Consider the following 26,340-nt stretch of genomic DNA (forward strand, 5'->3'; position numbering starts at 1 on the left):
GCGTGTGTGTGTTTGTTTGTTGTTGTTTTTTGTCCTGACTCCTGTGCTGGAGCCGGCCAGGACTCTGTCCAAGGGGAAGATATCTGCTGAATGGGGAACATTCGCCCTGGTTTCTGGGGGAACCGATGGCCGGCCATGGACGAGAACCAAGCCGTCCTCGAGACGGCTCCTGGCTGGCCGAATTTCCCATCTTCCTAACTCACACACTGTCTTTTAAATATGTATGTTTCATTTTTATTGATTTCCGAGAGGAAGGGAGAGGGAGAGGGAGAGAGAGAGAAACATCAATGATGACAGAGAATCATGGATCGGCTGCCTCCTGTACACCCCACACTGGGGATCAAGCCCACAACCCAGGCATGAGCCCTGACCGGGAATCCAACCATGACCTCCTGGTTCAACCACTGAGCACACAGAGTTCTCGGGGAAGTTCAGTCGTGCGCCGGGCCAGGGCTTGTTGAACGGAAAGTGCCTCCTGTTACGCACAGGACGAAGGCCAGCTTATCTGGGGTTTCCTGTGTGACAATCAGCCAGGGACATAAGTCGGGCCAAGCCTCCGGCACGTGCCAGAGATCGTGAGCAGCCTCGAGGCCGCTGACGCAGAAGCAGCGGCTCTGATGGGGACGACGCGGTTCCTCAGTCTCGCCAGAGAGCCCCTGAGCTCCCCAGGCCCCCCAGGACCAGGCAGCTCCCTTGGCTCCCACGGTGGGGGTGGGGCGGCGGCGGCTGGGTCCCCGTGGAGCTGCCGCTGGGCTCTCACTGGCCCCCCCCCCAGAATCCCCCTCTCCTCCACCTCCCTGCTCCCCCGCCTGGTGGATGTCAGGCACCCCCCCCCCCTTGATGTCTTCCAGGCAGACACGTGGGGAACAGAGGCGGGAAGGATGTCTCAAGGCGGGGGTGGGGGTGGGGGGGTGAGTCGCAGGCTCTTTGCTTTGTCCTGTGCATCCCAAACCAGTGTCCCAGGGCCTGTGTCCTCTGCCCAGGGGTAGCCAGGGAGAGCGGCCCGCTTGGCGCTTGGCATGAGGAGGAGGCAGAGGGCAGGCACAGCCGCAGGGCAGGCTGGAGGGGACGTGGGAGCAGGTCAGGAAAGAAGCAGAAAAAATAAAACTGTAACCGCAGCAGAGTTTTGCTTCTCTGGGCAGGTCCCATCTCTTCTCGTGATGCGATCCGATTCCAGAACAAGCCAGCCTGGCTCAGACATGGGGGTGGGGTGGGAGGGAAGCACCCAGGCACCCGCGGTAGCTATCGGGCTGTGAGGCAGAGCCAAGGGACTGGCTTAGAAAGAACTTGTGTGGCCTGGCTGGTGTGGCTCAGTGGTTGAGCATCGACCTATGAACCAGAAGGTCGCTGGTTTGATTCCTGGTCAGGGCACATGCCTGGGTTTCAGGCTCCATCCCCAGTGCGGGGTGTGCAGGATGGATGGACGGATGGATGAGCCTCTCTCGTCATTGATGTTTCTTTCTCTCTCCTCCCCCTTCCTCTCTGAAATCAATAGAAAATATTTTAAAAAAGAGAGAACTGTGTATAAGAGGGAGGAAAGGTGAGATTCTCCTCTGGCCCCGCTCACGCCGACCTGGATCTGACCAGAGCAACAGACCAGCCCTGTCCAAAGAGGCACACGTATCCAGACATGTGCACACCGGCACTTCTGCGCTCTGCTTTGGGGGGTCACAGATTTCCCCACACGTCCGTGGTCCCTGTCCCCAGGTGGAGGCCCTGATCCAAGGCGTGTCTCAGGGCTGCCACGGGCGAGACTCGATCCCTCCCTGCTGGCTAGGTGCCCCTGAGCTCCCCGGATCCCACCCCCTGCCACCAGGCAACTTGGGGTCCCCAACCCGCCTTGTCCGGGGCTCCCAGCCGCCCCACAGCGGGTGGACTTCCAGGCACTCCGAGTGGTCGCCCTGTCCCGCCTGGGCCAGCTCCGGGGCGGGAGGAGGAGGCGGCCGGCTCTCCCTGCCGCTGGGCACACACACAGTTAACTGTCGGCGGCTGCTGTTTGGATAACAGGCCCTGGGAGCCTTGGAGCCGCGCACATCTGGCTGGGCTCCGCTCCTTACGCGTTGGTCCCGCTCGCTCCGGCTCTCTTCCTTCACTTTCGAGAAACCCGTTTCCGCTTCTGGCCCAGAGACCTTGGAGCCCAGGAGATCGAGGTGCCGCCGGGGCGGCCGCTGCCTGCACCGCCCCCCCTTTCCACGCCTTCTCCCCGAGGACTTTTTCCCTCTTCCCGGCTCTCTCCTCGGACAAGTCTGTTCTTCCCCCGACTGCCCGGGAGGCTCCGCTGCCGCGGGAGATGCTCTAAGAGGCGGCGCTGAGAGTGGGAGGCCGCGGGAGGACGCGGCTGGAGGTAGGTGGCTGGGCGGACGCGGCGGCGGGACCAGCGCTGCCCCGGCTCCTTTAGCGGCTTTAGCGGGAGCCGGGCCGATGGGGCAGACGCCTTAGCTGCCGGGCGGGCCAGGAGCCCAGTGGGAGGGGCCCTGGTGGCCCTGGTGGCGGTTGTGGCAGAGCAGAGCGGCAGAAAGACTGGGCGCAGGGAGCGAGCCGGGCTCTGTGGCCGGTGGAGGCTGCCAGGAGCGGGGACCTCTCCCTGAGTTTTGTGGGGGCTCCTCTTGCTTCTCTGGCAGTTTTCGGAGGGTGTGAAAGGGAAAGGAATGGTACCCAAGTCCCCCTCTGCTCCTGTGGGGAGCCCCCCACCCCGATGCCGCCTGGACCACCTGACAGCAGGTCTGTCCCGCCCGCCTGTGGCCACTTGGACGCCACCCAGGACCGGAGGTGCTGACCTGAGCCGTGGGGTTCCCGGCAGGGCTCCGGCCTGGATGGGAGAAGGCAGGTCCCTTTTCCAGGGACCCTCTGGGCTGCGGCCCAGGCTGCTGGGAGTGGCCTGGGGCTGGGCTGAGCCCCTGACCTGCCCTTTGCCGCTGGGTGCACGGCCTCTGGGTGCCGGCTCCCCCACACCACCCAGCGCTCCCGGGCATGGCCAGGCTGCAGGTACACTTCCCACCGTCCTGGCCCCACACCGTGTCCGCCTGGGCCCACCGTACCTATTCCTGGGCAGCCCGTGTCTCCCGTGGATGCCCCTCCCCCCCCACCCCACCCCCCGCCGCCCAATGCCAGGCACTCACGGCCCTCTTGACCCACTGGGGGGCAGGGAGCCGCCTCGCTGGGGCCTGTTTCTGTCTTTTTTGTCACTTAGTTTCTGAGAGTGGAGGCCGCTGGGCTCACTTGGAACTTTGAAAATGAGGCGTGGCCCTGGCCGGTGGCCCAATGGTTAGAGCGCTGGCCCATGCATGGTTGGGTCTCGAGTTCGATTCCGGTCAAGGGCAGGTTCTCTCCCCGGCCCCTGGTTGGGCGCATGTGGGAGGCAACCAGTCAGTGTGTCTCTGTCTCTCTCACCTCTCTCTCTCTCTCGCTTTCGCTCTCTCCCTCCCTCCTACTCTCTCTGAAAAGCAATAGAGAGAATATGCTCAGGTGAGAATGAACAGAAAGAGGAACGCAGAGAAGGCGGAGTGTCCTGAGGAACTGAATTTCCTCCACTGCTGGCTGCGCCCGGGTCCCTGGGGGCCGCGGGGCCTGCCTTTTTGGGCAGGAGAGCCGCCGCCAGGCACGGGCCCCAGACCGAGGCCTGCAGCTGGGCGCCTTGCAAGGGGAGAGGCCGTGGGGCCAGGAGGCCGCTCTTCTCGGGCCGCCTGTCCCTGTGACCGGACGGGAGGGAGGACACGCAGGTGGAGGGGAGTCGGGGGTCAGAAGGCAGACTCGTCCCCTCCCTTTTCTCCTCCCCTCCTCCCCCTTGACCTGAGAGCCGAGGGGGAGAGAGGAGCTCCAACCACCATCGCGGCAATAAAAATAGTGGCAGCCTGGATGTGTGTGCATGTGCGTGTGTGCATATGTGTGCGCGCGCACGTGTGTGTGTATGTGCACCTGTGTGCATGTGTGTGTGTGTTTCTCACACAAGCAGGCCCAGAGCATAATTCCCCACAAGCCTGTCCATGGCACATTTGGCCTCGGAGCTCCGAGAGCTCACCCCTTGCCCGGAGGCAGGAGACCAGGACAGCCCTCTGGCCTGCATCTCTGTGCGCAGAGAAGGCATGTGATTGGCTGGAGGACGCACAGCAATCGGCGCTCAGGCTGGAACCCCAGCTGCTCATCTCCAGATTCCCGCTTCCCAGCTGCCCCCGAGACAGGCCCTGGGCACAAGGAAGGCGGCTCTGCTTCCCAGGGACCTGGCCTCGCCTCCTGCTCTGCCTCCTGCTCTCTCTCCTCCTTCTCCAGTCTCGAGGCCGAGGGAAGTGCCCCCTGCACGGCATATGCCCGGGAGACAGCGGAGCTCCGTGCAGGATGCTGCCGCCCTCGGGCGCGCGTGAGCAGGGGGAGGGGCACCCCGCAGGTGGGAGCGGACAGCCGACGTGGCCGGGCAGGCCCAGGCTCCTCCCGCGGGACGGGACGGCCCGCCCTGTTCAGGGAGCAGCGCAGCGTGACTTTTGGAATATGCTGCTTTCCGTTGTTCTTGCTGGTGCCTCTCGCCCGCCCCTAGCCACCAGCTGTAATTAGCATGACTCACAAACCAAATATGTTGGCCTCCAACGTCACCCATCAAAACAGAGATGAAAGGAATTTGGTGGATAGAGCGGAGCTGCTGGCCCCCCCCACGCCCCCCCCCCCGGACTCAGAGGCTCATTGCACTTTTCCCTCCGCAGCTGGAGGCGAGTGCGGGTCCCTGTGTCCGGCCCGGGCCCCTGGGACCTGAAGGCTGGGGGTTCCGGGTCCCCAGCTCAGCTGACTGCCCCAGGCAGCACCGCCTGCCACTCCACTGGGGAGGGAACCCCGTCTCCCTGCCCGAGACCCAGAGATATTTAACTGGGGGCTGGCCTTCGGCAGCGATTCACCTCGGTGTGTAAGGACCGTGTGGACTGCGGGGTACTATTTTTGTCCTGATTTTACCTGTGGAACTCTGCCCTCTGCCTTCTCTCTCTCTCTCTCTCTCTCTCTCTCTCTCTCTCTCAAAATATTTCTATTGATTTCAGAGAGGAAGGGAGAGGGAGAGAGAGCTAGAAACATCAACAATGAGAGAGAATCATGGTTCGGCTGCCTCCTGCACACCCCACACTGGGGATCAAGCCCACAACCCGGGCATGTGCCCTGACCGGGAATGGAACCATGACCTCCTGGTTCCTAGGCTGATGCTCAACCACTGAGCCACACTGGCCGGGTGAACTCTGCCTTCTCTTAAAGTCAAGTGAGACCAGGCAGCTAGCTCCCTGGACAAGATCTCGGGCACCTCCCGGCCCTCACGCAGCGCCAGGATTCTCTGCAGCTTGGAGGACGGTGTGGACAGGACCCGTCAGAGCCTGCATGGGGGCAAGGAGGGGGGCGCGGGGAGCAGCCCCAAGATCTGGTCCCAGATGCCAGGGCTAGGGACCCTCAGGAGCCTGCCTGGGTCCGTGCCGGGTCCCTGGCCTGGCAGGGCCAGTCTGCACACGGAACCACAGACGCCAAGGCCGGGCACACTGGGGTTCCCCTCTCCCCGAGGCCGCAGCCAAGCTTCTGTGACCTCTGACACTCACCCCTCACCTCCCGGGACAGGCTCAGGCTGTGATAGCAGTGGGGGCTCGTGGCCCCTGTGGGGACATCTGCTCTACGGGTCCAGCGGAGAGATGCCGTGAAATGGAGGCGCGCATGGCTCTCCGCGTCCTGGGCAGGCACCACGCTTGCCCACCTCGCTTCCCAGAGCTGGGCTCCAAGGGGGCGGTGTGGGCAGGGGCACTGGAGGCTTCCTACCGCCCCCGTGGGTGCTCCTCGCCCGCCCTGGAGGCCCCTGAGCCAACCCTTCTCAGCTGGGCACGGGACTGGCACAGCCGCGTGGGCATCTGCCCGTCCAGGAGGCTGTAGGGACGGCCGTGGCCCAGGCTGCCCAGTGTCTGACTGGCTCCCTGGCTCCCTGGCTCCCTGGCTCCCTGGCTCGCTGGCTCCTGCAGGAATTTTCCTTGAAACGAGATGAAGCCGCGCGGGAGGCTGCGGGCAGACGGCGGGCGGGTGGGAGGCGGGGATCAGGAAATCCAGGGCCTGGGAACGCACGAGCCCTGGGGGCTCCAGGGCTGGTCCTCGGGGAGGGGCCTGGGAGGTGCTTGCAAACACTCAGGCCTCCTCCCTGGGAAGCGACCAGTGGGTGCTGGGAGAGGTGAGTGGATCGGGGGTTGGAGGGTCTGTGGGGCTCCTGGGGCTTCAGACATCGGGACTCCCCTCCCCCTGGAGGCACAGTGAGGAGACGGAGTGAGGAGCCTGGGAATGGCACCTGTGGGGGCCGGGCAGCTGGGGACGTGGGCTGGAGGCCGACACCCGGCCCCCCGACTGTCCGCTCCGGCTCCCGTCGCCTCCCGCTTCCCATCCCCTAGGACGGTCCCCAGGCCAATCCCCAGGCCCCGCTCCAATGGGCTGCCGGCCACCGGAGGGCTTTGGGGGCTGGACGGAACCCTCCCGGCCTCGCAGGACGCCGTCTGCCCGTCCTCCTCCCTCTACCAACGCGGGCTTCTGTCCACCCTGCACATGCCCGTCCCACAGCCACGCTGCCCGCGCCCTGCGTGTTGAGGGGCCCGTTCCCCGTGATGCTGTGCCCGAGTCCACGGGACTAAACCCGGGATGGGCCGTGAGGTGCTGGCAGGCTGGCACCCAGAGAAACCTCAGCACCGGCAGAGGCAGGCGCTCAGCGACCTGCTGAGTGAGTGAGTGAGTGAGTGAGTGAGTGAGTGAGTGAATGAGTGAGTGAGTGAGTGAGTGAGTGAATGAATGGACGAGGGCCAGGGCCGGCGGGCGGCGGGCTCCTCGGAGCCGAACGTGCAGCTGCTGTTCCAGGTGGAGCCACGTGGGCCCCGCAGCTGGACGCCCGGAAGCGGGCGCTGTGGGACCGCAGTGGGCTGAGCCCGCCCTACCTGCCATCCTGAGGTGAAGGGCCCGGCCTCCCAGGGGCTCACCTGAGCTCCAGCCCCTCCCCCCTGTGCGGCCTGGGGGAGGGGCTCACGGGAGAAACTGAAGTCGGTGACACTGTATGTGGAAACGCAGCCGCCCGAGCCGCCACCTTGTCCCCTCGTCGTCCCTTAATCACGGTTTAGGGGCTGTTAGCAGAATCTGATAAACGACGGCCGTGACCGTGCGTGGCCATTGTGCAGAAATCCTGACGGTGGGCGCAGGGCCGTGGCTCCGTGGCGCCGTCGCATGGCCACGGGCAGCTCCCCAAGGGCAGGTGCCGCTGCTGCCACCCACTCTGGTCCGGCTAGTGTCCGTCCGGCCTGACCCGTGTCCACAGCTCCAGGGCGCCTGCTCCCCGCGCCCCAGAACCCGCCCTCTGCCTGGTCCTCTGCACACACTCACCAACCACTCGGGAAAGACCGTGGGCGCCGGCCCTGGGTGACTCGTATCCCACGCGCCCGTGCGAGCCCCTCCCCCTCCCGCTGCTCTGTGCATGGAGGCGAGTTCCCCGAATCTGCAGGCCCAGGGTGGGGCTTGTGTGTCGCTTCTCTAAGTGGAAAACAACGTGGACTTAATGGGGAAAAGCTGTGCCTGCTCCAGGGCCCAGACCCAGGCCGGCGCAAGCGAGCCCACGGCGCATCCGTGCTCCACCACCCAGAGGTGCTGGCTGCCAGCAGCCAGGTGGGTGGCCTCCGGGTCCTGTGTGTGCATGTGTGTGTGTGTGTGTGTGTGTGTGTGTGCGCACGCGTGTTTGCAGCCTGTGCTTTCGCTCGTCGCCACTTGTGAACGCCTCTCTGCGTCCCTAAACCGTCATCTGTCTGCAGAGGCCACGGAGGGGGCTGCTGACAAGGGAGACCCCCTCCCGGCATCGTCTGCTTGTTTATCGAGGTGCGTGTCCTGGTTCGCACCAGCCGGGACATACCAGCCGGGACACAGCGGGAGGCGTTCGCTTCCCTACCCTAGTTTGTGTAATTAGACTGCTCGTCAGCAGGCAGAGGGGGCTGGAGGCCGTGGCTCACGGGGGCGTGGGCTGCGCCCCTTTCTGAAGCACCCGATTTTCTGAGCGCAGGGAAGAGGCGCATTTGAAGGAAAGACAGCCAAATGGCCACACCGGGATTCCGTGTCCCCCGGACACTTAGTCCTGTGCCCTGCGTCACTCTGCCCCCCTGCTCCCCGTCCGTCCAGCCACCCCGCCCTGAGGGAGGCCGCAGCCGATTGTGTGGGCTCCCCAGCCCCCTGGGACAACGGTGCTGCTGGGGAATGGCCGGGAGGTGCGAGTGGAGGTCCCCCAGAGGCGAAAGCCAGCCGCCGGCGCCGGGGCCGCGGGAACTGAGGCCCTGCTCGCGTTCAGGAGGAGCGCCTGGTCCGAGGGGCTGGGCGAGGAAGCAATGCTCACAGACGCCTGTACCGGAGGCAGGAGAGGGGCCTTCCCGGAGGAGGTGGCCGGGCTGGAGCCTGAAGAGCACCTCGATGGAGGGAGGGACGCGAGGGGACCTGGACTGGTGTTGGGGACTTCGAGTAGCTCCAGACGGCCCGAGCGAAGGACACATGTGCAGGGGGAGGGCCGGCAGGGCCGGAGGGGAGGCGGGAGCCGGGGTTAGACGGTCCCTTTATTTCCACGTGACCCTTGGAAGCCAAGGGTGGGGTTCGGATCTGCAGCTGTGGACGCTGCCCCTGGTGAGCGGTGGAGACACGCAAGGCGGGAGGCAGCCAAGAGCTGACAGGGGCGGCGACAGAGGCCGAGTGGGGAGAGGATGAGACCTTCCGGCGTGGGGGGGACGGGTCAGAGGTGGCGGGCACGAAAGGCCGGGTCTGCATGGCTCCCCGATCTCCGGCCTGGGCCCCGTGCCATCGGCACCGTCTTCCACCAGCTGAAAGCCGCAGGGGCAGCGGGTCCGGTGGGCGCTGGGTCCAGGGTCTACATGGAGCCGAGAGACGTCCGGAAGGCGGTCGGGGACCTGGTTCTGGCCCGGAGCTGCCAGCAGGTCTTTCTGCAGAGCGAGTGCCCCCGCCCCCCGTCCCTCCGGCCGGCGTCCACTCTGCGCGTCCACTCTGTGCTCGTCTTCGTTTCGTTTATTTTGATGAAGTTAGCGGCCCCGGGGGCTCGTGGCTACCGTTTGGAGAGCAGACAGGCCGGTGGGGACCGAGCCTGGGAGCTTTCAGCCGCCGCCACCGTGTGGGAGTGACAGGCAGCCGGGTGGTGGGGGAGGCGCCCAGGGCCCCGGACAGCGGAGAGCCACGTCTCTCAGGGGCGAGGGCGGCGCTGGGCAGGAGGAGGCCGTGGCCATCGCTGGCAGCCGCTCAGCGCCCGCGGCCGGTGGAGGCGGGAGGCCGGCATGGAGGACGGCGCGCTGTCAGCAGAGCCGCGGGGCCGGCCGGGCAGTGGGCTGACCGGACGCTGAGCTGGACTCTCATCTTGCCCAGAAGCCGGCGGCGGGGCACAGGGCCCGGTCTCTGGCCCTGGAGGCGGCTGTCAAACGCGAAGGTGACGTCCAGGCCCCAAACGCAGAGGCGGCCGCACTGTTGTGAGAGGACGGGTGGCGGGCGCAGGCGCGGACCGGTCCTTCCTCCCCGTCGGGGTGCGGTCGGCTCCCGAGGGCGTGGGCAGCGGGGAGGGGCCGGGCCGGGCCACCTGCGGGCGGCTCAGGGGCAGCACCGGCTCCTCTCCTGGCTCCTCTCTCGCGGGCTCTCCAAGCAGCGGCCAGCGCCGCCCAGACCACAGCGGGAGGTCAGCTGAGGACAGGCCCCGTCAAGGAAACCTTTGTTTGCGCTGGGCCGGGAGGGAGCGGAGCGCTGGCCGGCTGGCAGGTGCCCCCGGAGGCCTGGCGCCGGCAGCCCCCGGGCCCCATGGGCAGGGCCTGGGCAGCAGCGCCGGCTACGTCCGCCCTCTGCCCCAGGTGAGCCGCTCCTGGCTGGGAGTCGCCCCAGGAGAGGATGGAGATGTTTTAGGGTACGGGGGTTCGTGGCCCCTTTTTCCTTCGCTGTTTTGTCCCCAGTAGAGCCGGCTCCCGAGTCCCTCCTTATCCCGAAAGCCTCGGCCCAGCCCTGGCCGCGGGCCCGGGGAAAACCAACAGCCCTCAGAGGCAATCGCTCCCCTGAGCCCCGAGAGCCGCTTCTTGGAAGGGGAGGGTCAGTGTGTGGGGACACCCCATCTCTCGGGAAAGCACCGCTCACGTCCTGGTGACCGGAGCCCCCGCACCCCACCTCCCACCTCCGCCTCCTCTACACGACTGGGGGCACGGGAGAGGGTCCGGGACCCGCTGGGGCTGCGGGCCGAGAAGGGACGATGAGCTACGAGATGGGTGTTGGAGTTGGGGATCCCGTCGTGCACGAGCTGGCGTCTCCCTGCCCCTCCTGCCGGGGCCCGAGCGCGGTCAGTGGACAGCGCGTGTGAGGACCGGCTTCTGGGGAGAACACCCTGATGGTCACTGGGGCCAGAGGGGCACCCCAACACGATGCCTTCTCCCTCCCGGGCACCCGGGGCCTGGACCCAGGAGACCTGCAGCACCCGAGAGCTCGGGGCCGGCTCGGCCGGAGAATCCCAGTGGGTGTCACGGCAGCGAGGGCAGGAGCGGGGGAGCTGAGGGCTGGCGAGGCCTGTGCGCATGAGGATGTGAGGGATGCGGAGCTGACCTGCGTCCTGACCCGGAAGACATGAGGTGTGGGAGGGGGTCCCAGCAGAGGCCAAGCTTCCTCAGAGATGCAGGTGGAATTTGGGGTGACGTCCAGGCCCTATCAGAGCCCGACAGAGATGCTGGTCTGGGCTGGATTGAGGCCTGGGGCACAGCCAGGTCTCCTGGGAGGCCTGGGTTGGGGCCAGTGGGGGGACAAGGAGAGGCCCTCGGGGGATGTTAGAGGGGGCTGGTGGCTGATGCGATGTGGGGTGCAGGACAGGCAGGCGTCTAAGTGACTCCAGACGTCCAGCTGCTCTAGCTTTGCGGCCTCCTTCCCGCCCCGCCGGCCGCATTGCGCCTGAACACCGCTCCCTGCCGCCTGAGAAAGCCCTGCCCGCTGCCGCCCGCCCGCCCGCCACGGTGGCTCCCAGCCGTGCGTGGCTCCTGAGAGCTGGGACGTGGCCAGCCTGGCCCAGGAGCTGAATTTTGAATTTTGTCTCCATGTCATTCATTTGCCATGAAGTAGCCACCCGCAGGGGCAGCGCCGGCCAAAATGCCTCCCACGCGCCATTTCGATTCCTCGCGGGCCGTCTGCCCGGCGCTGCCCTCGGCCGTCTGTCCCCTTGGCGAGACCGGATGCTCGGGAGTCTGTGGTGGATGCCGTGTCCCGAGCCCTTCCCCGGGCTGTGCAGGCCGCACTCGGCACGTGCCCGCGGGGCTCCTGCGGGCTCTCGGCACCCGGGCAGCCGTGCTGGTTCGCTAACCGCTGCTCATCCGGTCCCGGTGACCCCGGCTCCTCCGCGGAGCAGCTGGCGGCGGTGGCGGGAGCGCCGTGTTCACCGAACGCTCTGTCCCAGGCGCTGGGCGGGTGCGGCTCCAACATGTGGTGCTGAGCCCGCCCCCGCCCCCCCCCCCACCAGGGGGGTGACTGTCAGCCTCGGGGTGACAACACGGAGGTGGGCGGGGCCAAAGGCGACGGGCGATTTTAACCAGAAGAAAGCTCGGACGGACTGTGAGCGTCACCTCCTCAAAGGCTGCACCCCAGCCCTGGCCGCGCGGCCCAGTGGACAGAGCGTCGGCCTGTGGACCAAAGGGTCCCGGGTTTGATTCCTGTCAAGGGCAGGTCCCAGGTTTCAGGTTCCTCCTGGGGTTGGGCCCTGGTCGGGGCGTGTGCAGGAGGCAACCAATCAATGTGTTTCACATCAGTGTTTCTGTCTTTCCCCCTCCTTCCACTCTCCCTAAAAATCAGTGGGAAAATATCCTTGGTGAGGATTTTAAAAAAGGGGGGGTGCACCCCAGGCCCACGCAGGACTGAGAAGGCAGATGGTGAATGAGGAGGTGTCTGCAGCCTCCCCCCTCCGCCCCCTCCTGCTGGGAGGGGGTTGTTCCTCGCTGGGGGCCGTGAGCTGGGGCCCCGGGCGGGTTGGGGAGCTGCGGGTCCGGAGGGGGGGTGGGAGGGAAGGGCGTTCTTGGGGGTGCCCTGGAACCTGGCAAACGGATTTCTTCCCGGGCTCGGGGGAGGCGAGTCCAGACTGAGTCACACTGGGAGTGACCCCAGATGCTGAGGCCGCGGGCGCCTCCCGGGAGCCGCTTCCCGGACCCGCCTCCCTGAGCCGCAGCTGCCTTCCCGGGGCAGGCCTGTCCCTCGGCAGGGACGCGGGTGGGGAACGGCTCAGCGCAGTCCATCTGCGTCTGTCTGCAGCCGACTGTCCGAGGTCGGGCCCCGGTGACCAAGTGAACGTAGGCGGGCGCGACTCGGCCTCTGCTGCCGGCCTCGGCACAACGGTTCTGGAGGCGTTTCTGGAGGCGTTTCTGGAGAAGGGAGGCGCCCAGAGCGGAGCCCCTCTGCCCTCACGGCCCGCCCGGCGCCCGACTCTGCTGGGCCGTCACACACCCCCAGCCCACCGCCGCCGACACCCCGAGCCGGCCGCACGCTGGCCCCCACCGCCGCCGACACCCCGAGCCGGCCGCACGCTGGCCCCACCACCGCTCCGGGCACAGAAACCCCTTTTCCCTACGAGAAAGAGACATGGCGGCTGGTGTGGCTCAGTGAGGGAGCATCGCCCATGGACCAACAGGCCCCGGGTTCGGTTCCCGGGCAAGGCACATGCCTGGGTTGCGGCCCTGATCCCCAGCAGGGGCCGTGCGGGGGGGCAGCCGATCGATGTGTCTCTCTCATTGATGTTTCTCTCTCCCTTCCTCTCTATCTGAAAAACAATATAAACATATTTAAAAAAGAAAGAAAGAAAGAAAGAAAGAAAGAAAGAAAGAAAGAAAGAAAGAAAGAAAGAAAGAAAGAAAGAAAGAAAGAAACTGATGGTGGAGCCCTGACTCTGGGGGGGGGGTGCCCCCGGGGACACGTGGTGACCTCAGGAGACTTTCCGGGTGTCCCAGCTGGGGGTGGGGTGCTGATGGCCCAGCGGTGGAGTCCAGAGATGCTGCCCAACCCCCCACGTCGCCTAGGACGGTCCCACAACAGAGAGTGGCCCGGCCTGAGGGCCCGTGGAGCCCGGCCGAGGAGCCCCCGGAGCTTCTGCTGTTTTCCCGCCTTCCCTGGATTTCCTCCCCGCCCCCAACAAAAAACAAGTTGAAAGAAAATGCAAGCTTGGCATTTAAAAGAAAAAAAAAAGAGTGATTCTTAAGGCGACAGGGAAAACAGGAAATGCAGAGATAGGGAGATGCGGAGAATTCAACCGGACAGACGCTTGTTGACAGCGGTCAAGTTCAGGCTGGTCCAGGGGACACGAGGCGGCCTGGCCGCAGAGATCCCGTGGGCTGTGCAGCCGCAGGCCGAGCAGAACCGCAGGCGGAGAGGGCGAGGGCGAGCCACAGGCGTGAGGAGGAGGAGGGCAGGGCTCCGCCAGGGCAGCGGTCGAGGTGTCAGGAGGGACAGGAGGCACACAGTCCGGGCTTGAGGGCAGGTAAGATCCTGATGGGTCAGCAGGGCAGCCTGTGGAGTCCGCATCCCGACCCCTTCCCCTGGCGCTTAAAGATCAGGCGATCTTAGGTTAACAGGCAATCTTTGTCTCTGTCTTTCTTTCTTTTTTTACATATATTTTTAGTGATTTCAGAGAGGAAAGGAGGAGAGATAGAAGCGTCAATGATGAGAGAGAACCACTGATCGGCTTTTACATGGATTTTAATGTGCACTTTATGAATTGCACTGTCTCAGGCAGTGGAAGGAGGTTGCAAGGCCTGGGGGGTCTGGGTCATGGGAAGGTCTCGGGCCTGATGCTTGGCTGGTAGAGAACTTGGAGGTGGGGGCCGCCGCCGCCCTGCGGTGGAGGGTGGGGTCATGCGGAGGTGTGGGGGGCAGGGAGAAGGGGCTCCTGGGGGGTGGCCCTCCTGGCTCTGAGTCTCGTCACACCTGCCTTTTCTGCCCCAGGCTCAGTGCCTCCCCCAGGCCCCCTGGGCTCGGTACGGGGTCTCTCCAGAGCCCCCTCCCACGCGACGTGAAGTGGGCAGCCCACAGGCCGGCCCGTGCCCAGGGTCCCGCCCTGGCCACCCCCAGGCCCCCGCGCTGTGGGGGTGTGAGGAGCCCGAGACCAGGGCCTGTGAAAGCCACCTTCCCCAGGCAGACAGCCACGCAGCCACGGACGGAAGAAGCCGCCTCAGTGTTTCCCCAAAGGTCAGAGGAGGAAGGAAAGCTTGGACGCAGGGAGCTTGTCCCCCCCTTCCCCTCCTGCGCCCCCCTCCCAGGCTGGTCCCACCCTAACGGGGCCGGGGCTACTGTTCCCACGGCCGCTTCCTCCTGGGCGGCCGAGTCGGCGGCACTCGGGCCCACAGGTCCTTCCAGTTACACGGTGAGCCAGGATGGGGCCTGAGCACAGAAGTGGGCTGTTTTGAGCCCAAGGCCCACGCCTTCGGGGGCTCATGGGGACCCCAGGGGACGCCTCTTCCTGGAAGGGCTGTCCAGCTTTGCCGAGAGCCCCCGAGCACCGGGAGCGAGAGACGGGGGTTGGCCCCCTGGAGACAGCCGTCCACTCGCGGGGTCGGGGCTGGGCCTGGGCCTGAACCCCTCTCCAAACTGGATGCTCCTGGACGCTCACTGGCGGCGCCCCCTGGTGGCCACAGAGCGACGTGCAGCCACCTGCCTGCTCACGCGTTTCCGTGGTGCAGCTGGGCCCGGGCACCGACAGTGACCGCGTGACTCACTCGGGGGGCGTTTGCTCATTGTGCCAACCGGGCGATAGAAGTCCCTCTGCGGGCCCAGCGGCTGCGGGGCCCCTTCCTGGGCGGCTTGTGGGCTCAGGCAGCTGGGTGCTCCCAGGGCCCCCGGGGGGGCTGAGGCTCCAGGGGCGAGCTGTGTGCACATGGATGCTGGGAGGGCACGTGGGAGTACTTGAGAGTGTGTGAGAGTGTGTGAGTGTGCTGAGTGTGTGCATGAGTGTGCAACTGTGACAGGGTGTGAGTTTGCGTGTAGAAGTGGACCAAGGTGTGTCAAGTGTGTGCACGTATGTGTGAACATGTAAGTGTGTGCTTATGAATCTGTGAGTGTGCTTATGTGTGTGAATGGAAACTGAGGGTTGTGCATGTGTGTGTTGCATGTGTGACTGTGTGAGACAGCATGCGTGACAATGTGTGTGACAGCGTGTGTGAGAGACAGCGTGTGTGTGAGACAGCGTGTGTGTGGTCGCCCTCCCAGCAGTGTCCTGGGCCTGGGAACACCTTGCCTCCCGGCTGTCTCTCTGCGGAGCCCCTGCCAACCGCCTCCCCCGGTGTGTCCCCCAGCAGAGCGCGGCGGGACCATGGGCTCCCGCGGACCCGGACGCGTGATGGCGTGCTGCCTGCTGCTGGCCTTCGCCTGTGGTCCGGTGCTGGGCCGCGTGCCACCAGACCCAGAGGAGCAGCAGGAGCAGGAGGGCACCGAGGAGCCGCTGCTGGACCATGCTGAGAGGTGAGGCTGCAGGTGAGGGTGCAGGTGAGGCTGCAGGTGAGGGTGCAGGTGAGGGTGCAGGTGTGGGTGCAGGTGAGGGTGCAGGTGAGGCTGCAGGTGAGGGTGCAGGTGTGGGTGCAGGTGTGGGTGCAGGTGAGGGTGCAGGTGTGGGTGCAGGTGAGGCTGAAGGTGTGGGTGCAGGTGTGGGTGCAGGTGAGGGTGCAGGTGAGGGTACAAGTGTGGGTGCAGGTGAGGGTGCAGGTGAGGGTGCAGGTGTGGGTGCAGGTGAGGGTGCAGGTGAGGCTGCAGGTGAGGGTGCAGGTGTGGGTGCAGGTGTGGGTGCAGGTGAGGGTGCAGGTGTGGGTGCAGGTGAGGCTGAAGGTGTGGGTGCAGGTGTGGGTGCAGGTGAGGGTGCAGGTGAGGGTACAAGTGTGGGTGCAGGTGAGGGTGCAGGTGAGGGTGCAGGTGAGGCTGCAGGTGAGGCTGCAGGTGAGGCAGCAGGTGAGGGTACAGGTGTGGGTGCAGGTGAGGGTGCAGGTGAGGCTGCAGGTGAGGGTGCAGGTGTGGGTGCAGGTGAGGCTGCAGGTGTGGGTGCAGGTGAGGGTGCAGGTGAGGGTGCAGGTGTGGGTGCAGGTGAGGGTGCAGGTGTGGGTGCAGGTGAGGCTGCAGGTGAGGGTGCAGGTGAGGGTGCAGGTGAGGGTGCAGGTGTGGGTGCAGGTGAGGGTGCAGGTGTGGGTGCAGGTGAGGGTGCAGGTGAGGCTGCAGGTGAGGGTGCAGGTGTGGGTGCAGGTGAGGGTGCAGGTGAGGCTGCAGGTGAGGGTGCAGGTGTGGGTGCAGGTGAGGGTGCAGGTGTGGGTGCAGGTGAGGGTGCAGGTGAGGGTGCAGGTGAGGGTGCAGGTGAGGGTGCAGGTGAGGCTGCAGGTGAGGGTGCAGGTGAGGCTGCAGGTGAGGGTGCAGGTGAGGCTGCAGGTGAGGGTGCAGGTGAGGCTACAGGTGAGGGTGCAGGTGAGGGTGCAGGTGAGGCTGCAGGTGAGGGTGCAGGTGTGGGTGCAGGTGAGGGTGCAGGTGTGGGTGCAGGTGAGGGTGCAGGTGTGGGTGCAGGTGAGGGTGCAGGTGTGGGTGCAGGTGAGGGTGCAGGTGTGGGTGCAGGTGAGGGTGCAGGTGTGGGTGCAGGTGAGGGTGCAGGTGAGGGTGCAGGTGAGGGTGCAGGTGAGGGTGCAGGTGAGGGTGCAGGTGTGGGTGCAGGTGAGGGTGCAGGTGAGGCTGCAGGTGAGGGTGCAGGTGTGGGTGCAGGTGAGGGTGCAGGTGAGGCTGCAGGTGAGGGTGCAGGTGTGGGTGCAGGTGAGGGTGCAGGTGAGGCTGCAGGTGAGGGTGCAGGTGAGGGTGCAGGTGAGGGTGCAGGTGAGGCTGCAGGTGAGGGTGCAGGTGAGGCTGCAGGTGAGGGTGCAGGTGTGGGTGCAGGTGAGGGTGCAGGTGAGGGTGCAGGTGAGGGTGCAGGTGAGGGTGCAGGTGTGGGTGCAGGTGAGGGTGCAGGTGAGGCTGCAGGTGAGGGTGCAGGTGTGGGTGCAGGTGAGGGTGCAGGTGTGGGTGCAGGTGAGGGTGCAGGTGAGGGTGCAGGTGAGGCTGCAGGTGAGGGTGCAGGTGAGGCTGCAGGTGAGGGTGCAGGTGAGGCTACAGGTGAGGGTGCAGGTGTGGGTGCAGGTGAGGGTGCAGGTGTGGGTGCAGGTGAGGGTGCAGGTGAGGGTGCAGGTGAGGGTGCAGGTGAGGCTGCAGGTGAGGGTGCAGGTGTGGGTGCAGGTGAGGGTGCAGGTGAGGGTGCAGGTGTGGGTGCAGGTGAGGGTGCAGGTGAGGGTACAGGTGAGGGTGCAGGTGAGGGTGCAGGTGTGGGTGCAGGTGAGGGTGCAGGTGTGGGTGCAGGTGAGGGTGCAGGTGAGGGTGCAGGTGAGGGTGCAGGTGAGGGTACAGGTGAGGGTGCAGGTGAGGGTGCAGGTGTGGGTGCAGGTGAGGGTGCAGGTGTGGGTGCAGGTGAGGGTGCAGGTGTGGCTGTAGGAGCTCTGGTTGGCTGGGCTGAGGCTGGGGTCCCGGCTCCCAGGGGGCCTGTTCCCCTCTTGATGCTGGGGAGCTGCCCTCGGGGAAGGTGGCCTGGAGGACGGAGGAGCCATTTCTCCTCTCAGTGACCCGGCAGCTCATCTGGAGCTGAGACAGGGACCAGCCTCATGCCACCCCCAGAGGAGTGCGGCCCTGGGCGGGGTGGGCAGCCTCAGCTTTAACTGAAGAGCACAGCCAGCCCCGGCCCAGCCTCAGAGTCTCTCCTCGCTTCGCCCTTTGACCTGCTGCGTCCCGGGGAGTGGGTGCAGGACGATGCGGGCCCAGAGCCGGTCCCGCGACCCCGGCCACCAGATTAAGCTGAGGACGGGAGAGGATGGGGGAGGATCGCTGACGCGGGCAACAGAGGCGTGGCTTTCCCGAGACGCTATGAGACTTCCGAATGGCACCGTCTCCGCACTTGACCTTCCATGACAGGCCTCAGGCTCTTCGGGAGGCTTTGTAGGAACACAGAATGTGCGGGTTTCTCATGAAACTGTCATTGTGACACGTGAGGTCCTGGCTCCCAGGTGACAGCCGACTCCGGCTCTCAGTGTGTTCCCTGATTTGAGCCCTGGTCCGACCTGGTCCCCAGTCTTCGGCTTCTTCAGGGAACGGTGGGACTGCGGGGGAGGGGGGGCAAAGGAACCCCCTCCCCAACCAGCCTCCTCCTCCCTGCCCCCCTCTTCCTTCTGCTTTTCATACCACAGACATGGATTGAGTGGCTACTGGGCCGGCCGTCTCCTAGGCCCTGGGGCAGACACACGCAGGGCACGGTCCCGGGCCCCCGGGGACTCTCAGGTTGTGGGGGGCAGACACACGCAGGGCACGGTCCTGGGCCCCCGGGGACTCTCAGGTTGTGGGGGGCAGACACACGCAGGGCACGGTCCTGGGCCCCCGGGGACTCTCAGGTTGTGGGGGGCAGACACACGCAGGGCACGGTCCCTGGCCCCCAGGGACTCTCAGGTTGTGGGGGGCAGACGCGCACAGGGCACGGTCCCTGGCCCCCAGGGACTCTCAGGTTGTGGGGGGCAGATGCGCACAGTGCCAGGTGGGGGTGCTGGGAAGACTCAGCCAGGAGCCTCCCCAGTGCAGGAGGAGGGGCAGCCGGCCCGCAGCTGGGACGGTGCAGTGTGAGCCTGCGTCCGGGGTGACCGATGATGCTAGTTAGGGGTGTGGAAGGAAGAGGCTCGAGGGGGGAAGCGACCGTGACCGGCCACCAGTTTTACACGCATGCCTTGTGGGGCTTGCTGAGCCTCTGGATGGAAAGTCCTGGCCAGATTGGGGGTGGCTGAGTCCAGGGCCTATATTCCAACTTCCTGGATATTCTGGGGTGTGGACGTGTGCTGGGGTCCAACCCCAGCGGGTCCAGGGGTCCCCAAAGGTGTGGATGGAGTTGGTGAAGAGGGAAAGACTCGGGGGCAGCGTTCAGTTGATCAGCATGGTTGGGTTCTCTTGCCTGGTTCTATTGCCAGGTTCTGTAGGTTCTCCAGCCAGGTTCGGTCGCCAAGTTCTGTCCAGGTTCTCCTGCCATGTTCTGTCTAGATTCTCCAGCCAATTTCTGTAGCCAGGTTCTGTCCAGGATCTTTTTCCATGTTCTCTCCAGCGAAGTTCTTCTGTCTCTAGGTTCTGTGCAGGTTCTGTGTCTAGGTTCTGTGTCCTGTTGTCTTGTTACATCTGTATTTATACCAGTTGATTCCAATCCTATCACTCTCTATTCCAAAGGTTAGGGCATTTCTGATCTCCATTCCAGGGAGTAAAGATTATGTGGCTTAAGCATGATTGTTCGTAGTTAAAGTGATTAATTACCCGCCTGGCACTTAGTTAAGGGGTTTTATTCCCTCCCTAACTTCAGGGGAAAATCCCTACCTGGGGAAACAACCTTTCTCAGAGAGGTGACCTTGGTTAAAACACATAGTGCCAAGAAGGTGAGCAAACATATTAAGAACAGTATGCCATATATGCCAGGTCCCTTGAAACAGCAAGGATGGACAGGCTCCCGGGAGACGTGGGAGTGGGTTAGTTCAGGAGCGGGCCCATCGAGAGGGACCGAGAGACCGTGTCCCCTCCAAGAGGGTCCTGCCCCAGCCAGTGCGGCAATGAGAGGACCGTGCAGTGCGGCACATCGCCACCAGGTGGCAGCATGGGGCCGCCACCGTCCACTCAGCCCGGAGCCAGGTCTTCCCATGTCAGGTTGCACTCTCGCATCTCCAGCTTCGGGGCTCAAAGGGACCCCAAGGCTCCAGCCGGACCCTCTCACTCACAGTGAGTCGGCTTAGAAGATGGAGCATCTTCTAGACTCGCAGATGCATGAAGGGGACGGCCAGCCATGGCATCGTCACGGGCGCCCAAAGGCCTCGTCCTCCAGGCTGGTCTCCCAGCAGCTTCCCTCCGGCAAAGCCTCAGATTATTGCTGCTTTTGTTATTACTGTTTCTATTGTTTTTTGTTAATCCTCACCCGAGGATATTTTCTCCTTGATTTCTTGGAGAGAGTGGAAGGGAGAGGGGGCGAGGGGGAGAGACAGAGAGAGAGAAACATGGATGCAAGAGAGACACATCAATTGGTTGCCTCCCGCACATGCCCTGACTAGGGCCAGGGATCAAGCCTGCAACCAAGGTACATGCCCTTGACCGGAATCGAACCCGGAACCCTTCCGTCCGCAGGCCAACGCTCTATCCACTGAGCCACACTGGCCAGGGCCCATCACTTTTAACTGCCGTTCACAGAGGGCGGGGGCTCTCTCCCAGACCTCGCTGCGGGCCCGTGGGTCTGTGCTGAGGGAAAGCCGACAGGGCCCCCGCGTGTCCGGGCAGGGGGTGGAGGGGGGAGGGTTGGTCAGGACGCCAGGCCCTGGCAGAGGAGGGGTTCTGGCTCCGACCGCTCGTGGCTGTCATGTGACCTGTGATGTCCTTGCTCCCTCAGGGCCGAGGACAAGCATGGCAAGTACAGCCCCCGGCAGGACGAGGAGCCCCTGGCCTCCCGGTGCTATCGCTGCTGCGACCCCGGCGCCCCCCTGTACCCCACTGTCCCGGTGCCACAGATCAACATCACCATCCTGAAAGGTCAGGGCCTGTAGGGCTGGGCGGAGGGACTGTCCCCCGGGGCATGGGGTGCTCTGTTCAGAGAGGGCGGAGGGGCCGGGCCGGCTCCCTCGGGGCACGGGGCGGGGGTAGGCTGTCCTGGGGGAGGGAGGAAGTGCTGTTTTGGAGGCTCCTGGCCCCTTTCCAGGGGGAGGGATTGGCCTCCCCCACCTATGTCCACACGATGGGCCTCTGGGGTCCCTGTTTTGGGGCTTGGCGCTCCCCCCGCCCTCCATCCAGCCATCTGCGTGCCCGGGTGCTGCACGCGGCGGCTAACCCTGCGAAATCGGGGCCCTGCGTCCCGAACACCTGCAGTCCATTGCGCCGTGAGCGCGGCCCGGACGCGGCGGCCGTTGCCTTCGGACAAACCCACACGTTCCCTCTCTGTTGCCAGGACGTCCCAGCAGGAGCCCTAACGCTGCTGCCTCTGGGTGGACACGGCACCGCCCTGGGGCTGGGTCAGCTTTGCCTGACGCCACGTGTTTTTCTGTCCCTTTCAGGGGAGAAGGGCGACCGGGGGTACCGGGGCCTGCAGGGAAAATACGGCAAGACGGGCGCGGCGGGCGCCCGGGGCCACGCGGGCCCCAAGGGGCAGAAGGGCTCCATGGGCGCCCCGGGCGACCGGTGCAAGAACCACTACGCGGCCTTCTCCGTGGGCAGGAAGAAGCCGCTGCACAGCAACGACTACTACCAGACGGTCATCTTCGACACGGAGTTCGTGAACCTGTACGGCCACTTCAACATGTTCACGGGCAAGTTCTACTGCTACGTGCCTGGCGTCTACTTCTTCAGCCTCAACGTGCACACGTGGAACCAGAAGGAGACGTACCTGCACGTCATGCGCAACGCGGAGGAGGCGGCCATCCTGTACGCGCAGGTCAGCGACCGCAGCATCATGCAGAGCCAGAGCCTGATGCTGGCGCTGCGCGAGCAGGACGAGGTGTGGGTGCGCCTCTTCAAGGGCGAGCGCGAGAACGCCGTCTTCAGCGACGAGTTCGACACCTACATCACCTTCAGCGGCTACCTGGTCAAGCCCGAGGCCGAGCCCTAGCGCCGCCCGCCCTCCGAGGCCGACCTCCCCGCACCCGCCCCACGCGACCCCGCGGCCCAGCACAGGCCGCCTGCCCCCGGCAGCCCCTCCCCACGCTGGGTCCCCGGGTCCCCGCGTCCCCCGCTTTGGCGTCCACACGAGGCCCTGCACGGGAAAGGGAGGGGCAGACGGCCGTGCGGGCCCAGCCTCGCTGTCTCCGGAGGTAACATCGCGGGGCGGGCGCCGTGTGAGACTGGCCACCGCTCCCCGCTGTGGACGTGTCCTTAACTGACCCACACGGGGTCCCAGAGGAAGTCACCCCTCCTCCTGTAGCTCCAAGTAATTATGCAAATCTGGAAAGCTGAGCCGAGCCCAGGAGCCGCAGGGCAGGAAGGCGGTGCTGTGTTCCAGCAGCCACCCGCCCGGGGCCGTTTTCTCTCCTCTCAACAGGAGACAGAGTGGCCACACCCGGCTCCATTCTTTTAGGCCACGTAGGAGCCTTCCCGCGGGCCAGCCGGACCCATGTCCGCCTCCTGGGGACGTCCCGGTGGCCTTGCCCGAGGGTTCAGGGGTCTTTCTGAGCCGCAACAGTGAGGGGGGTCAGGCTGGGGAGGCCAATGTCAGCTTCGCAGAGGGACAGCCGGCCCTGGCCTGGGGCTCTGTGCTGGGAACGCGGCTCGCTGTCGCCCACGGGCCCCTGACGGCAGCGGGGCACCTCAGGGCCCCAGACCTGCAGATGTTTCTCTGAGGAGCAAAGCTCAGGACCCCCGACGCAGAACGGTGCAGCCTGGCCTGGCCCTGCTCCACTCCCCCACCCTCCAGCCTGGGCAGGGCCTCCATGCCCGTCCCTGGCCATCACCTTCTGACCCTCCTCTCAGGCAGCCACCAGGGGCGCAGCGGGTCTCACATCGGAGTGGGAGGAGCTGGGAGGGCTCAGGCCCCGCCTGATTCAGGCTTCTCAGGGCGAAGGCATGTCCCACCCCCTGGGGTCAGACCCCCCTTGGGTGGGTGTGGGGCACCCGGGGGCTGCTGCCGAGATCGGTGCTCTGGCCTGCGGCCGACTGTGGCCGGGCAGCCTTCCCCCCACAGCCTTCCCCGTCTGTGGATGCCCTCCACTGGCCACTGCACTCCTACCTGCCGGCCCTCAGCGGCCCCGGGAGTCTTCCCTTCACCATCGGGGGCCCATGGGGCCCGGGGCCCACACGTCCCCCAAAAGGAGTTCTGCTGGTCAGACGCTGACTCCGTGCCTCCAGGGCATGCCCTGGGCAGGGCGCCCGCTGCCGCTTCCCGCTGCCCTGACACTCTTTCAGAAAACATTAAACTGGCATCGTGTGTTTCAGCAGCGAGGCCTCCTTCATGTGGTCATTGAACCTTCTATCGTCACCCCTGAGCCCCACCTACTGCCTGTGGGAGGCCTGGGGGCCCTCAGACTGGCACCTGGGGACGTGGGAGCCCAGTGGGCACCGGCGGGGTCCTCAGCTGCCTCTTGCCTCAGGGGATGCGTCTCGCAGGCTCAGCTGGACGCAGCCTGGGGGATGCCCTGTGCTGGAGGAGCCCTGAGTGGCAGGTGGGACTCGGCCCCTGCATCTGTTTCCGGGGCAACCCAGCACGAGCCTGATGGCTTCCAACAACAGAGACCAGTTCTCCCCAGTCCTGGAGGCCAAGGCTCACCCGCACCCCCACCCCAGGTCTGTGGGGGGTCCTCCCTGCCGCCCTTCCAGCTTCCAGGTTCCGGGTCCGGCGCTTTGAGGCGGTCTCTCCCGTCTCCGCCCGTGTCTGCCTGCACACAGCCCTCTTCTCGCCGTCCCTTACATCTCCCTCCCCGCTCCCTCCTGGACACTGGTCACTGCACATGGGCCCAGCCAAACCCAGGATGGCCTCCTGGCGGATCCTCAAGCCCGTGATGCCTGCAAAGCCCTCAGCTCCAGAGGAGCCAACGCACAGGCACCGGGCCGAGGACTGGGCTTGCCTTTCAGGGGGGACACCGTCACCCACTGGCACCTGTGGGCTCGCACCCTCCGCCCCTGCAGGCTGCTCCCCCCGCAGCCCACAGCCGCTGGCCGCCAAGCGGCCGAGAGCAGATGTGGCTTCTCCCTGGCGCCTGCCAGCTGGGTGCTCAGCCAGGGCCTGACCCGGCGCCGGCGGGCAGTGCCGAGGCCGCCCACTCTTTCTGGGCTGCGCTGGCCAGCGGCGGGTGTCCTTCCTTCGCCGGGTCCTGGGTGAGCTGTGTGGGCGCTCAGCCTTGGGCTGGGGCCAGGCCCGGGCAGACACTGCCATCCTGCTTCCTGCCAGACAAAGAGCAGGTCCCGTACTGCCCCCCCCCCGCCCCCAGCTGAGGCCATGGGGCAGGGGTTCCCTTTCCACTCACTGGGAGCAGGACTGGGCATCATTCCCAAAGGTGGGCTGAGAGGATGAGTCAGCTTCACCCAGGTGCCCACCGCCAGCCCTCTCTGCAGGGACAGTCCCACGGAGCGTGGACCCCTGACCCAACGCCGAACACGCCAGCTCGGAGAGGAGGCCGTGCTTGCTCCGCGGCCCACCCACTGCCCCCCTTTCTTAAAAAATGTTTTGTACTGCTTTCCGAGGGGAAGGGAGAGGGAGAGAGAGAGAAACATCCACGATGAGAGAGAACCATGGACCGGCTGCCTCCTGCACGCCCCACACTGGGGATGAAGCCCACAACCCCAGCATGTGCCCTGACGGGGAATGGAACCGTGACCTCCTGGTTCATAGGTCGATGCTCAGCCCCCAAGCCACGCCGGCCGGGCCCACTGCCCCTTTGATGTCCCTCCCTCGGAGCTCCTCACACCCCTCCTCGCAGCCGCATCTCCCACTCCCTTCCCGCTCCCTCTTTCTCCCAGTATCACCCGCTCCTCCTTGCAGGGTGCCAGGGGCACGCTCACACACACCATCGGGGACTGGCCCGCCAGGGGGCTTTCCCGGGTTTTAACTGCAGGGTGGCGTGGGTGCCAGCCTTCACGAGTCACCTGCGCCCTCTGACGCCCGCCCTGAGCAGCTTTGCTTCGTAGGCCCCTTCCCGGCGGACCGCCCCTGCAAACTCAGGCGCAGCACAAACATCTGGGCTTGAGCAGAAGGACTGAGAAGGCGGTGACTCAGCCGAAGGGGAGAACCGCTCAGTGAGGACTTCCCGGATGGACGCAGCCAGGGAAGGGGTGGGAAGAGGGCACTCCCGTCCTCTGGGTGAGAGTGTGTGTCCATCCGTCCATCCATGTGTTTAATTTTCCGTGGGACTCACCATGGGAACCCCACCGCATGGCGGCAGGCTGGCTTCCCTGGGGCGGAGGAACTGGGATAAAATGAGACCTGCTTGCCCAGCTCATGAAAAACAACAACAACAACAACCCAGGAAGTTGCAGAAAATGATGAAAACAAGACGCCTCTCTGTGCAAATGGGGAGTTGGACCCCTACCTCACACCATATACAAAATTTAAATTGAACTGGATCAAAGGCCTAAGCATAAGAGCTGGAACTGTAACATTTGTAGGGAAAAACTACAGGTAAGTGATCATAACCTTGGATTAGGCAACGGTTTCCTGATCTGGCACCACAAGCACGCGCCCCAGAAGGAAACAGATAAACAGGGCAGCATCAACGTTTGCAATTCTGCGCTTCCAGGGAGCCCACGAAGACAGCGAGAAGGCCACTCCAAGGAGGAGAGAACGTCTGCAGCGCGTGGACCCGAGGAGGGATCGCCACCAGCCGACATGACACGCCTGTGCCCCAGAGCAGAGAGCCGGCCCAGTGAGAAACAGACAATGGATCTCCATACACCTCTCCAAAGGAAGGGGGTCCAGACACCAATAAGCACGCGCAGAGACGCCCGCATCATCAGTCGCCGGGGAAACGCAGGTCAAACACAGCCAGACACCGCGTCACAGCCCACAGGATGGCCCTGGTCCAAGGGCGGGGTAATGCCCTCGGCACCCCACCCCCACCCCGACCGGTCTCCCGCTTCCACGTGTGGAAGGAACAGACCCGGACGCCCCTTCTTCCAGCTCCGGCCGCCCGCCCCCCTTCCCGTCGCCGCCTTCAGAACCATCTCGCCTCCCTCGGCCTCTGAGACCCGCCAACTCCTTTCTGCCCAGCACCCCTGAGCCCAGATGCGTCAGAATTACCCCCCCCCCCCCACGCCGCTTCCCAGGGGCAGGCCCGTCGCCCGCTCAGCCTGCCCCGGGGCCCCACCTACCTCTCTCGGGGCTGCTGTGCCCCCGGCTGAGGCTCTGGAGCGCAGAGAGCTGGTGAGAGGCCCAGGGCGCCCAGCGGCTCCTGAAGATGCAAACCCGCGTGGGGGTGGCCGCGCCCCCTTCCAGGCCGCGCAGAGGCCTCCCCACACCGGGGAGGGGCCCTCGGGAGGCGGGAGGCCTTGTGGGGGGAAGGACCCCGAGCCAGGCCCCGGTGCTGCCCGCAGGCCCAGCGCTCTCACTTCCTGGGAGCCCGTCCTGGGGGAGCAGGTGAAACTCATCGGGAGGACGGGGCTGGGCGGGCGTGTCTCCGAGAAAGGCTCCCTCAAGCACTGGGAGCCGGAGCCCCTCTGCGCCCTGGAGTCTGGCTTCTGCCATGAGCCTCTCCCTGAGACTCGAGGCACCTTTTTCTGGTTGTTGTTAATCCTCACTTAGGATATTTTTTCCCAGGGAGGAGGGGGGACGAGAGAGAGAGAGAGAAACATTGATGTGAA

General features: G+C 65.3%; 2 protein-coding genes across 7 annotated transcripts in view; one reads left to right on the top strand and one right to left on the bottom strand.

Moving 5' to 3' along the window:
- The window catches only part of CANT1 (calcium activated nucleotidase 1), a 38,788-nt gene extending 12,958 nt beyond the window's left edge, over positions 1-25,830 (bottom strand). The window contains exon 1 of the mRNA XM_059671415.1: positions 25,824-25,830. The gene's annotated coding sequence lies outside the window, so the exon portion shown is untranslated. The remainder of the gene's footprint in view (positions 1-25,823) is intronic.
- C1QTNF1 (C1q and TNF related 1) lies at positions 1,982-22,985 on the top strand. 6 transcript variants are annotated; one of them, XM_059671421.1, is made up of 4 exons: positions 1,982-2,344; positions 15,306-15,468; positions 20,456-20,595; positions 21,114-22,985. In XM_059671421.1, exons 2-4 carry the CDS (start codon positions 15,320-15,322, stop codon positions 21,662-21,664), a joined length of 840 nt encoding a protein of 279 aa, XP_059527404.1. In that variant the 5' UTR covers positions 1,982-2,344; positions 15,306-15,319; the 3' UTR covers positions 21,665-22,985. The 6 variants fall into 6 exon arrangements, with proteins under 6 accessions (XP_059527404.1, XP_059527403.1, XP_059527405.1 ...); XM_059671420.1 differs by having other exon boundaries at positions 1,983-2,344; positions 15,303-15,468; XM_059671422.1 differs by lacking the exon at positions 1,982-2,344 and adding an exon at positions 7,496-7,638.
- Positions 25,831-26,340: the final 510 nt, after the last annotated feature.

Source organism: Myotis daubentonii, chromosome 16 (assembly GCF_963259705.1).
Source record: "Myotis daubentonii chromosome 16, mMyoDau2.1, whole genome shotgun sequence".
NCBI classification, from domain to species: Eukaryota; Metazoa; Chordata; class Mammalia; order Chiroptera; family Vespertilionidae; genus Myotis; species Myotis daubentonii.

Bases quoted from the DNA above. Each gene is read 5' to 3' on its own strand.
- C1QTNF1 (XM_059671421.1), top strand. From the start codon at position 15,320: ATGGGCTCCCGCGGACCCGGACGCGTGATGGCGTGCTGCCTGCTGCTG. The intron at 15,469-20,455 runs GTGAGGCTGCAG...TTGCTCCCTCAG, and splicing joins CTGCTGGACCATGCTGAGAG to GGCCGAGGACAAGCATGGCA. The intron at 20,596-21,113 runs GTCAGGGCCTGT...TGTCCCTTTCAG, and splicing joins CAACATCACCATCCTGAAAG to GGGAGAAGGGCGACCGGGGG.